Source organism: Solanum dulcamara, chromosome 2, assembly GCF_947179165.1.
Source record: "Solanum dulcamara chromosome 2, daSolDulc1.2, whole genome shotgun sequence".
In the NCBI taxonomy this organism is placed as follows: Eukaryota; Viridiplantae; Streptophyta; class Magnoliopsida; order Solanales; family Solanaceae; genus Solanum; species Solanum dulcamara.
The window spans coordinates 9,505,916-9,518,799 of record NC_077238.1 but is presented as its reverse complement, the minus strand read 5'-3'; the positions used below and the strand labels follow the sequence as shown (position 1 = coordinate 9,518,799).

At 34.2% G+C, this 12,884-nt stretch overlaps 2 protein-coding genes across 2 annotated transcripts; one reads left to right on the top strand and one right to left on the bottom strand.

The window, feature by feature from the left end:
- Positions 1-2,184: 2,184 nt before the first annotated feature.
- Positions 2,185-4,707, top strand: LOC129880276 (non-functional NADPH-dependent codeinone reductase 2-like). The gene is made up of 4 exons (XM_055954240.1): positions 2,185-2,578; positions 3,440-3,683; positions 4,080-4,259; positions 4,342-4,707. The coding sequence occupies exons 1-4, from the start codon at positions 2,247-2,249 to the stop codon at positions 4,573-4,575; spliced, it is 990 nt and encodes a 329-aa protein (XP_055810215.1). The 5' UTR covers positions 2,185-2,246; the 3' UTR covers positions 4,576-4,707.
- Positions 4,708-5,051: 344 nt separating this feature from the next.
- On the bottom strand, positions 5,052-11,987 carry LOC129880275 (uncharacterized). Its single transcript, XM_055954238.1, has 7 exons — positions 11,394-11,987; positions 8,520-8,660; positions 8,071-8,436; positions 7,446-7,688; positions 6,803-6,895; positions 5,507-5,707; positions 5,052-5,417 (listed from the first exon to the last, which is right to left on the bottom strand). Exons 1-7 carry the CDS (start codon positions 11,709-11,711, stop codon positions 5,205-5,207), a joined length of 1,575 nt encoding a protein of 524 aa, XP_055810213.1. The 5' UTR covers positions 11,712-11,987; the 3' UTR covers positions 5,052-5,204.
- Positions 11,988-12,884: the final 897 nt, after the last annotated feature.

The window sequence follows — 12,884 nt, the reverse complement described above, 5'->3', positions numbered from 1 at the left end:
TTGATTTTTCTTTGGTGCATGATTGACACTAGGGAAAAGAATTTCGTTTTTGGTCATAATTACGGCCACTACAACGTCCACGACTAGGACCACGACCTCTGCCACGTCTAGCATGGTAGGAGTACACCTCATTCACTTCAGGAAGTGGTGTAGATCCAGTAGGTCGATTCTCGTAATTTTTCATTAACAAATCAGTATTTTGTTCAGCCACGAGAAGATGAGAAATCAGTTCAAAATATTTTTTGAAACTTTTCTCTCGATATTGTTGTTGTAGGAGCACATTCGAGGCATGAAATGTGGAGAACGTTTTTTCCATCATATCAATATCACTAACCGTATCTTCACATGGTTTCAATTGAGAAGTAATTCTGAACATGACATAATTGTATTCATGAATAGACTTAAAGTCTTATAGCCTTAAATGCATTCAATGATATCGTGCATTTGGATGTATGACCATTTTCAAGTGGTCATATCTTTCTTTCAAGTTATTCCACAGAATGAGTGAATCCTTGACTGTGAGATATTCAATTTTTTAAATTTCGTCAATATGATGACGTAAGAATATCATTGCTTTAGCACAGTCTTGTTTTGATGCTTTATTTTTAAGTTTAATGGTGTCTCCAAGACCCATTGCATTCAAATGGATTTCAGCATCTAGTACCCATAAAAGATAATTCTTGTCTGAGCTTTGAAGGACAACGAACTCAAGTTTAGTCAGATTAGCCATAATAAATAGAATGAAAATTATAATACCTTAGCTTTCAAATTTAGCCTTCAAACTTTGAGACGGTAGAATCTCGTGTTGATAATGTGTTATAAAGTAAAGACTAAAAACTAAAATCGAATTAGCATCACAAGAGAAAACCAAGAAAGAGGAGAAATAGTAGAGAGAAAAGAAAGGAAACTTTGTATTCCTTAGTTTTTGTGTATTTTTTCCATTCAAATAGCAATGTCTTTTATAGGCATGAAAAGGATATAATGGGCATTCATAAAATTATTTACAACACAGATTATAAAATTCACACGTTCCACATACATTTTTACCTTATATGTGATCATGTACTTCATTGTTGAGGTTAGTTAATTGATTGAGAATATACATCTCTATTGATATATGATATTCTAGCTACTTCAATGTCAGTGTCTATTATGTGGATTCTTTTAGAGAAAAATTAGGAATTTTACTTAATTAGGGATTGTCAATTTTATATTATAAATAAAATAATTTTTCTTCATTTTAATTGATTTGTGAATATCCCTCAATTACTGAATATCCTTCAAGAAGAATAAGAAGTCTTCTATCTTCTTCTACTTTATCATTCTTATTATTTTTTACAGTTTTATAACAATGTTATGTATCAATAGGGTCACTATTTTCTTTCTCTACTAAAAAAAAATGAACAAGATTCGATTAAAACTTATTACTCTCACTTAATATTTATATCAAATTATATTAATTTACTATATTTAAGTATTAGTGAGGTAAAACTGTATTTTAATTAATATATAAAAGTAATAATAATTAAATTTAGAATTTAAATTATTATTAATAAAGTTAATTTAATAAAATATAATTTAAATTACTTTATTCTTAAACAATAATAATATACCCAATAAAATTTTACAAGTAAAAAAGAGTGTAGACAGACATTAGTATTATCTCCACAAAATAGTAAAAGTATTTTCGAAAGATCCTCGCCCTCGAGAGAAAGAGTCCCAACAAGTCTCCTTGCAAGTAGATGAGAAGAAATCCCAAATATAAATAAGAAGAAAGCGATGGGAAGGAACAGGAACCAAATAGGGGTCATTTGGTACAAACTTTTACACATTGTTTTGGATGGATATATCGTATTGTATTATATTGTGTTGTATTGTATTATATTGTATTATATTGTTTTAAAAAATATAACATTTGAATGTTCTTCGTCGTTACATAATGTCACACATCCATAATTTGAATAATAAATCTACTAAGAAAGTAGAGTACGGGGTAACAGGGGCAGACTTAAAGGTAATATAAAATATTTTTTAAAATTTTTATGTCTATATATTAATTTTAAATCTCTTGAATAGAAGATTAGAAATTAACTTAATGCTTAAAGGTTCGAAACAAACCTTGAAATTCTAATATTTAAACAAATATGATACAATATAATTTAAATGTCAATCACAACAAACATCATATTTAAATAACAGTATAATAAAATTAAGGAAGCAAATAACGTCGGCACGCCAGAAATCACATGAACCAAAAGCAACAACAAACCCCTATGCCGGAAATCCCCATTCCGGCCGGCTGCCGGAGAATTCCGGTGCTGGGTTTCGGCACGGCAGCAGATCCTCCTGTGGAACCAGAAATCGTTAAAACTGCAATTGTTCAAGCAATTGAGGTTGGGTATAGGCATTTTGACACAGCTGCTTTATACAATTCTGAAGAACCACTGGGTGAAGCCATAATCGAAGCAATTAATGGCGGCTTACTTGAATCTCGTGAACAATTGTTTATCACTTCAAAGCTATGGTGTAGTGATGCTCATCCTCAACATGTTCTTCCTGCTCTCAACAAAACCCTACGGTAAAATTCTCTTCAAAAAAATCCCCAATTCAATTATCTATTAAATTTTTGCTTTAGTGAACTAGTCGCGTCGTTCATTTTTTGTATTGATTTAGCACAATCCTAAAGAGCAATAAATAGAATGATAATTTTATTATATCATAGTTAAATATAATAAAATTCAATGCATTGAGAAATGACTATAGTTAATAATAAAGTTAAATTATGAACTAAGGGGTCATTTGGTTTGAAAACAAGTTATGATTGGATTGGGATTAGTTATCGTGGTATTATTTCATAGTGAATATTTGGTTTGTTGTATTAAGACTTATATGCATTGCGTAATTTGCAAGAATAAGTTGTTTGTTTATAAAAATATTTTTCATAAGTGTAAATGATGTAAAAGTGATGTACAAAAAGGATTTGAAGGGGTATTTTTGTCATTTTGACTATTTATTCCAGTAATTATTAATTTTGAAATAAGTTATTGAAAACTTTGTAATCAGACTAGATATTAAGGGTACTAAAAATTTATCTCAGAATTATCTCTAATTTATTTTGATATGATGGATAAAGACATTCTATACATATAGTACCAATTAGTTGGGAGTAAATTTTAATCTTGTTAGTATGATAACTTTTTTTTAATGAGAGTGGTGTTTGAGTCCACTTATGCATATACTAATTTGACTATAAGTATTTATTACCTGTCACTATCACATGTATCACGTAATTTTGCTCATCAAGACTAAGACTTAGACAAATAGAAAGAAATCACTTGTTCTCTTGTTGTACGGAATTTAAGAAAGAAATTTTTTTTTTGAAACATGTGATTTGTTTGTCTATGAATCATTCCCTTGAGGATAAATGGTATTTGTGCAGGAATCTACAGATGGATTATATTGATTTATATCTGATACACTGGCCAGTGAGCTCTAAGCCAGGAATTCATGAGTACCCAATTAAAAAGGAGGACTTCCATCCAATGGATTTCAAGTCAGTTTGGGCAGCAATGGAAGAGTGCCATAAACTTGGATTCACCAAGTCCATCGGAGTTAGCAACTTTTCTTGCAAGAAGCTTGCTGATGTTCTTGCCATTGCCAAGATTCTCCCTGCTGTTAATCAGGTATTTTAAGAGAAAATCGATGTTGCTCGGACTTTCCCAAAATGTTGTCCCACCTGTGTCAGAGCCTCCATTCTCTCCATTCTCTGTCTGTCCCAATTTAAGTATCTTAGTATTGGACATAGTTTAAGAAATAAAGGAAGATTTGAATCTTGTGATTTTAAATTAAAGATGTGTAGTCCTCTAAATTTTATGGTCTTAAACTTGTCACGTTGAATGTTGGAATTGGAAAAAATACTAAATATGGAAAGAGGCACTATTTCTGGGACAGACCAACAAGAAAAGTAAGACACATAAATTGGGACAGATGAAGTAATTGTGTTTGATAAAATAAGGTTGAGTAGAAAATTAGGTTGTGAAAAGATAGGATTCTGATTTGAGCTGTTCTTGATTTGCAAGGTAGAAGTAAGTCCATGTTGGCAGCAACAGAAGCTGAGAGAGTTCTGTAAGAGAAATGGAGTTCTTGTTGTTGGATATAGTCCTTTAGGATCCATAGGTACCTTTTATGGAACCAACAGAGTTATAGAATCTGAAGTGCTCAAAGAAATAGCAAAGGCCAAAGGCAAGACCGTCGCGCAGGTATTCTAAGATGACTTTTAACTTAAAACTACATCGACAGTATCAGTGCATATAACTTAAAATCCGAACATGCAAAATCCAGGTTGCTCTAAGATGGGGTTATGAGCAAGGCATTGGTGTGGTCGTGAAGAGCTATAACAAAGAGAGAATAAAACAGAACCTTCAGATTTTCGACTGGTCATTAAGTGATGATGAGTGCAGAAAGATCAGTGAAATCCCACAATGTAGAGCTTGTCTTGGTAAGGATTACACATCTCCTTATGGACCTTACAAGACAATTGAACAACTCTGGGATGAAGAACTGTGGTTACTTTAGTTTCCAGTATTAAGCATATTGTTCCAGTAATTCTTCCTGTTGTTATGTCTTCCTCCTAATTGTGGTAGTTAGTTGTATGTATATCAAGATTGAGATAAAAAGGGCCAAAAATTCATCCAGTTCCTTTTTGTATGTTGGGAGTCTTTTAGTCTTGTTAGAAATGTACATGTCAGTAGTAAACATAAAAAAAGTTGTTTAACAAGCTAATTCATTTATAATATTGGTCTGAGACAAAGTTAAATGGAGCGAGATGAACCGTGAAAATTTATATAGTCAATTCCACTTTGCTTGAATCAAGGGCTAGTTGTTTTATTGTGGTAGATGCTCAGTATCCATATGAAGATTCAGTAACTCATTATCTATTTATAAAAGAACAGACATCACAACAAGACTTGGAGGCATTGAGTCCATAACTTATTCTATTGTTATTTCCCATCTATCAACTAGCATAGGCTTGAACATCTAAGAAACTACAATTTGCATGAACTATGTACATATATAGATATTTCATGTAGAAACTGAAGAACAAGCAGAGTACGTTCATATACTAGATAACCTGATACACGTTTAATAAATAGCAACAAAGCTAGATCCCGTGGGATACACTGACACACAAGTTTAGTACAGATTCAGCAACGCCCGGGCCTCTCATAGTGTGGAGGTAAAGAAGGACAATTCTCATTCATGTTGGCATAGGGATCCAATGTGTTGTACTGGGGCAGTTCCATTTGATATTCGCCAAGAATCTGGCAGAAAGAGACCTTATTGTCTCCACCATTGCACCAACTTGGGAGGCGTGTCTGATTATCTTCGAAAATTTTGAGCATGTAAGCATCTCTAATCTGCAGGCATTAAGAAAGCCTTGGTATCACTAACAGAATGGAAGGTTTTTTTTCCTTATAAAAGATGAAACAAAGGCTTCGATACCCACAGTGAACTCCGTTACTTGAATAGAGTTGGAAATAGGGCCAAAAACTCCAGCTTCTTTGTACATTGCTAGAATGAAGGCCACACATGTAGTGGATTGGCCATCACTATAGACCCATTCATCTTGTTCCGGGATGGTCAGCAATTGATCAAATGTTATACCACGTCTCTCAGTTTCAGCAAGAATACCATACAAGTCCAAATCCTGTAAGAGAGGTATCAATTTGTACATAACTCTCTATATGTAAGCAGTTATAATATGATATTGTAAGCGAAGTCTTATCAATTTGTACATAACTCTCTATATGTAAGCAGTTATAATATGATATTGTAAGTGAAGTCTATTCAACTTGAACTGAGGAGGAAGCCTTCCAAAGCATTATTCAATATATAGAGCCCGTTTGGATTGGCTTTAAGTTGGTCAAAACCAACTTAAAACCCCTTTTCAGCTTTTGGACGTGTTTGCCTAATGCTAACTTTAAGCCAGAAAGTTCTTAAAGTCAGTCAAAAATGAAAAGTTAGGATTCCTAACTTTTTTTTTCTAAGTGCTTAAAGTCATTTTCTTTGACCATGGAAATTACTTTTATATCACTTATATTTTAACTAAATTCCCAAACTACCCTTTTTATTCTTTTAACCCTAAAATTCACATAATTTTCCTCATTTAAGCACTTTTATCCAAACACTCAACTGCTTATTTATAAAAATAACTTTCAGCACTTTAAAGTTCTAAAAGCATTTCATACATAAAAGTTACTTTTTTTAAGCCCATCCAAACGGGCTCATAATGTTATCTTATACTTGCTTTAAGGCTAAATGTCTATGTAAAGGAAGATCATCTATAGAATACGGCTCTGTACTGTTACTCATAAGAGTTAAGGAGTACCTCTATGTTCGAGTCACCAAATGATGTGACAATTCAGTATGCTCACCTATTTTTTGACATAGAAATGCAGAAAGGAGGAGGTTGGAGGGTATGTTCATATTTTTCCTTCAACGTAATTCTATCAAGATAGCTTGTTTCTAGACCTAAACAATTATACTTAAAAAACTGAACATTCAGGTATGCAGACTTGTACTCTCATGCCTACCTTGGAGCAAAAAACCATAATACTAATATAATATATGCATGAACTGCTCGTACTGCTGGACCAAAGAGGAAAAGTTCAGTATTTAAGAGGGAACTAATAATCTGTCTTTAACAAATGAAACTGGGGGATGAGCCATACTAATAGTTGAGAAGTTATTCAAGTTTCCATCCAAAAGATTCTAACAAGAAAATATAACATGCTCAGTTCACCTCAGTGCCAAGCCTTTTATTCAGAGCTTCGTTCCACATGTTAGCAGCATATGCTGGCTGCACTCTTGTCCACATGGACATGACAGAAATCACCTGACAACAAAAGTCGCTGCTGAGAAACCACACTAAGTTGTCCAATAGTTCTATTCAAATGGAAGAAGAGGGTAGTGATGAACCAATTACTATTCCTTCAATTGCTATTTTTGTTTTTGTTTTGATTGACTTGCTTTTTCACCTTTTCTTTTGAGAAAGGTTCTTTTATCAAATGGTTCCACAGGGAAGGGAGTAGTAATCAATAACCATAGATCCTTCTAAATTTCCAAAAATGCAAATATATTGATGACTGATATATGATAAGTTTATCTATATAAAGATATTTCCTAGAGATAATTGAGAAAAGTTATATCCAAGGATAGAATATATGCACGTTAGATAAGTCATTTGTGAGTTGAGAATCTGTCTACCAGTTAGCATTGAGATTGATGGACATATGGCAATTCACCTAGTTGCTTTGGAGACACAAACATCCATTGCTACTTGCTCATCTTAGATATATTTCAGTATAATCATACTTTATACTTTTAAGAGGAAAGGAAGGGAGACATACCAAGTGAGCATCAAGAGGAAAGGAAGGGAGACATACCAAGTGAGCATCAAGAGGTGGAGGGTAATTATCAGCTGCTGTGTCAATCCAACTAAAAATCATGTTATGGTAACCATATGGCTTCCCGGACATTTTCCGAGCATATTCCCATGCTGCGGTATTATTAAATCTCGCGCGCACTTCAGGATGTAAGGGCAACAAAGCAACTTGTGGATTAGATTCATCCTTGAGCGTCAATTCCCACCATTCATCCCAAGGGATAACTGCAATAATTTCTTCACCCTGCAAAGATATACCACAAGAAACAGTTAACCAAGATTAAACAGGATGGACAAACTAAAACAAAAATAAGAGAATGAATTCCACAGTTCATGCAATTAAAATGCAAGGCCTATACAGGCTTTAAAAGCTAACAAGAAAACTCACAGAATATTCCCTACCTACCTCCGGAGGTAGAGAGGGAGCACAATGGAGTATAGTAACTCACCAGAAGTCCACTGCTATCCATAAGAAAAGTTGCATAAAAGTAAAGGGAGGCATAAGGAGACTTACTGTAACTGGATGTATTTATGAGACATGGAAAATGATGTTTTTTTGAGGTTTGCTAGTACTGTTTCTCCATATAGTTAAGTGGAGAAATACATAGATTTTCTCATTTGCTCACCTTTTCATTTTCGTGTCCTGATTCACCAACCCAAAGATTACCCAACTCATCCTTCAAACAAACTGATGTATGACCAGCAAAGGCACCAGTGACCCACTTCTCAAGAGTTTCAAACCCACCCCACCGTCCACGTATCTTTGACAGAGCTAAGAAATCACCAGAATGAACATCATCTGGGTTAATTGTTGCCTGCTGTGGATGTGGATGTTTCTCAAATGTCGCACCCATGTGCTTCTTCAGAAAAGCAAGGTTAGAATTCTGGCCCCATGCCGTGTTAGAAAACAGGGGTAGTACATCCACCATGGAAAGCAAGGTTCCGAGCATTCCTGATTGCATGAGAAATACAGAGATTCCATTTTGCTTGACCTGCATAACAGTTGCTTAAAGATCAATTATAAATGTATAGACATCCATCGGAACTAGAAAAAGGGATCAAACAAGAGCATTACATATTCCCTTTCAGCAGGTTCCTCCCATGACTCAATTTTAAATGTGTGATCATGGCCCGAAAAGTAGTAGTCCCAGGCTATCCTATAAGGTGTAGCAAATACATACAGATCCATACACGTCCAGCTGTGTGCTGCGCCTGTCTGCAAAGTGGATAAATGAAATCTGAATTACAACTGTGCTAAGGATGTCTTGTACAAATAAAAACAGCATAATAGAATAAGAACAAGTATATAGAGATACCAAAAAAAAATTGAATTTCTTTCTTAAGGTGTTATATCAGTTTTCACTTGTTATCACCCCATTGGTTTCTATTTCATGGAAACATCTAGGTGTCAAGAGGGTAAACATTCATATAGTCATTTCGAACAATAGATGCTTGAACACCACAAATTTCAAAGGAAATATTTCTTCCAGCATTATTCTGCTGATAAGAGATGAACCATCAGAAAGCCTAGGGAATGTCATCCATAAATGCAAGTAAATGAAGCTCACAACTCCCGACCACCACCCCTACCCCCGCCCCTCCCTAAAAAAAAAAAATCTAAACTCATCAAGTAACATTTATAAAGCCTCCTCCCAATTCAAAAACAACAACATACCCAGATCTTACCCCTACCTTTGTGGGGTAGGGAGGTTGTTTCCGGTAGACACTCGGCTCAAAAGAAATGTTTACAAGCGGATTGCAAGAAAAATATAACATGAAGATATACCCAATTCACAACATATAAATGAATAAACCCCCTCCCAAATGCTCAATGTAAATATCTAACCCACTATTTCCACCTCTGAAACTCATCATCTTTCTTCTTTTCCTAAAAAAGAAATATATTAACGAAAAACTCATAATCTTTCTAACGTCTCCCTTAGTTCACAACCTAAAATTATTTGTTCTTTTTTTATGGTAAGTTCTACAACATGAAATTATTGTTGAAAGATGCTGAATTTAAATAGAGTTCATTAACTAATCAACTGAATTTAAATAGAGTTAATTAACTAATCGAATGAAAGTTTTCTCAAAACTATTCAAACACATCAGCAACAGCCAGGAGCCTAAATGAAATTCCTCCTGAACTGCATAGTGGTCAAAGTTATGCTGGAAATTTTCAAAGACCATGCAGACAGAAGCTTGCAGAGGTGGATCTAGATGTGGAAGAAGATAAGGATGGATATTGTGGTGTTAATTAGCTGCTGATTGAGCATAAATAAGACTTATCTGTAAGTTAATCAAGGGTCGCCTGGTAGATCGTAGGAGGCTTAGTTGCAGTTATGACAGGAGTAGTTTTTTCCTGGTTGGGGAATGTTGTTTTCAGTACTTTCCTGAAATTGAAAAAGATGAATGCTGTGATAGAGCTACAACAGCAAAGGTTGATAGTTTCTGGTACGAACATCCAAAACGACATTTGTGAGGTGAGCTACTAATACCTTTAGGTTATGAAAGGTAGCTAGCCATAAAGGTACACTCGGGTTCAGTGCCAACCAGATAGGTAAAGCAAAAAAATTGATTAAGGTGTAGGAAGCTGGTGATGATCATTGTAAAAATTGATAGTTTATGAAAATATCCAAAATAAAGTGGAGATAGAAAGTTAACACAAAGAAGACAAAACAACAGTTCTCTTAAATAGTTCACCTACAGGCATATTCAAGGAGGAAAAGACTATTTTTTTCCGAACAAGAAAGAACATTCTATGATGAGGGCCTAATCTGAGGAACAGGCATGGAAAATCTAATATTGAACTGGAGGATATCTAAACTGAATAGGAGGATCTAACTTTTTATACATGGTGAAGGTGGATCCACAAAACAGCATGCTTCTTCTACCACGTGCATCCTAGCTTTACTTTAAATGCTAGAGCATTTACAAAAACCTTGGAACTGAATTACATTTAAGCAGCTAGATGGCAAAACAAACACTGCAAATAGCAAGTCGTGCTCCATGTTTATTCTTGTTGCGTATGGCTCATTTATGTAGCAAGAAACAGCCACAACAAGCAGCTTTCATAAATGGCAGGAATCTGACTTTCTTCGCATGCAACTAATTAAAAAATACCCTATTTTTCCCTCCCCCTTTTTCTGCACCCTACTACCAGATAATGGCAAGAAATGCACAACTGTTTCTAATACTCACAACAATAAGTCAAACTTTGTTAGAACATCAAGTGTGAATATCATCCTAATATGAAGCATTCTGCAACTTTACCAGTAAAATTAATTCCAGACCTCCCAATTCAAGTATTTTGTAAAATTTTGGCTTCCAAACATGCAATTCTTAGTCTTCCAACACCACACTCTCCCAACCCCTGCCCTAGGCAGTAACATAACTTCCCACAGAAAACAACAGCCCTATGCATCTTACCAGTGAATACTGCTGTACAGATCAACTGAACAGAAACTATATTCACAACACAGAAATATGAAGCCTAAATTCGGCTCGCAAGCATTCAATTATTAGTCTTCCCAACATGCCACCTACCCAAATAAAGAATCCAGCAACATAACTTCAACCCAAAAGTTTAATTTTATTTAATTTTATTTATGACTGTGGTGTATGGGTCAGCTTTCGCAAGCTTTCGCACACCAAGACTAATTCCACGACATACCTCCCACCACCAACAGGTACCAGGTAACTTTATCACCTAATGATTTTCATCTAGACTAGGATTTGAACCTAAGACTACATGGCTCTTAACCACTTCATTGACCGTTACACCTTCGGGTGCCAGAAAATTCAACAACCATCTTCACATTTTCAAGCTATTCCTATCACCATTCATCAATTAAACACCGGGCCACCAAAAATTGCCATTCAAAAACTAATCTACAAATCAACTAAACACAAATTAAATTCACAATTCAAAAAATATGAATCCACAAACCGATAGACGAATAGTAGCACCGCCAATGCCTCGATCACCAGGACCGGTAAACTCAACCCTTGCTTCATTCTCAAAAAAGCAAGCTCCTTTCCAACTAATCGACCCATTATTCGGAGATAGAGATCCAATATAAGTAGGCATCAAATCAACAGGGCTATGCATAGTGTTAAGAACAGGCCAAGAAACCTGACGCGGCAATACAGGAAGTACATCCTTTACCCTAAATGGCATTTTCAGTGCATCCCCAAAACCTAACCCTAACCCAATTCCCAATATCCATAACAATGTTAAAGTACACAATTTCTGAGGTCGATACATCACTGAAAACAGTGAATTCAACAGTAAATTGCAGATTCTTGATTTTTGGGCTTTCTGGGAATTCTTCAGAGTCGATTAAAGTTCCATTGGGTGAAGAAATTTGAGCTCCGATTTGGGTTTTCTTCAGAATTCAGAGTTGTTTTGGGGTTGGAATTCTTGGAAAAGAAGATTGAGATTGTAAAAAATGGGCCTTTTTGTTGTTTGGTTGGTTTGTGTTATGATTGAAGTGGATATTCCCAAATTGAGAGATTCTATTTTAAGAAAATTTATTTTATTTTATTTGAAGAAAAGATAAAATAAAACTAATTAGTAGAAAAATCAACTAATCATGAAAAGAGATGATAGAGACAGAATTGCTTTGGTGATATCATTTGTCTTTGAGACAAGAGTCAAATTTCCTACGAGGTCTTCTCTTTTTTTATTATTTTATAATGATATCCTGATAAATTTTTGCGTATTTTAATTAATTTTATAAGATATCTATCATTTTTTATCAACAATAATTACTAGATAACTTTATCTATCGAGGCTAAAATAGATGAGAAGAATCACCTAATATTATTATCTCAACGGTTATTTCCACTTCATTATGACAAGCTCATTCCTCTCTCAATAAAGAAGTTAGTTGCAGTATGTTAATTCCCTATTTGGTAAATAATATACTTCTTTTACTTCAATTTATTTATTTGATTTTGACTTGATATGCAGTTTTAAAAGATAAAAAAACTTTTAAATTTTAATCTTAAATTAAATATATGTAAAATGTACCAAAATATTTTTTAATTTTATGATCTTAAATATGTCATTGTAAAATTAGAACTAATGAATTGTAAAAAAAAAACAATTTTTTAAACGAATAAAAGTAAGACAAATAAATTGAAGCGAATGAAGGACTTGAATTTTGGAGGTGGGTGACTAGATCTTTGTAATTCAATCAATTCGATTTTTGTTCTCACCCTCGGCGAACTCCCTTCAATGACGAATTAACAATAAATACTTACACGCTAATATATATTTTTTATTTATTAATTTAATATAAATATCAAACATGCATATATTTTTATGAACAGATGTATATTTTTATGACAAGTGAGGATTGCTCAGTTGGTTAAGCACCTCCACCCACGACCGATAGGTCCTGGGTTCGAGTCACACTGGAGTATTTAGTGTGGA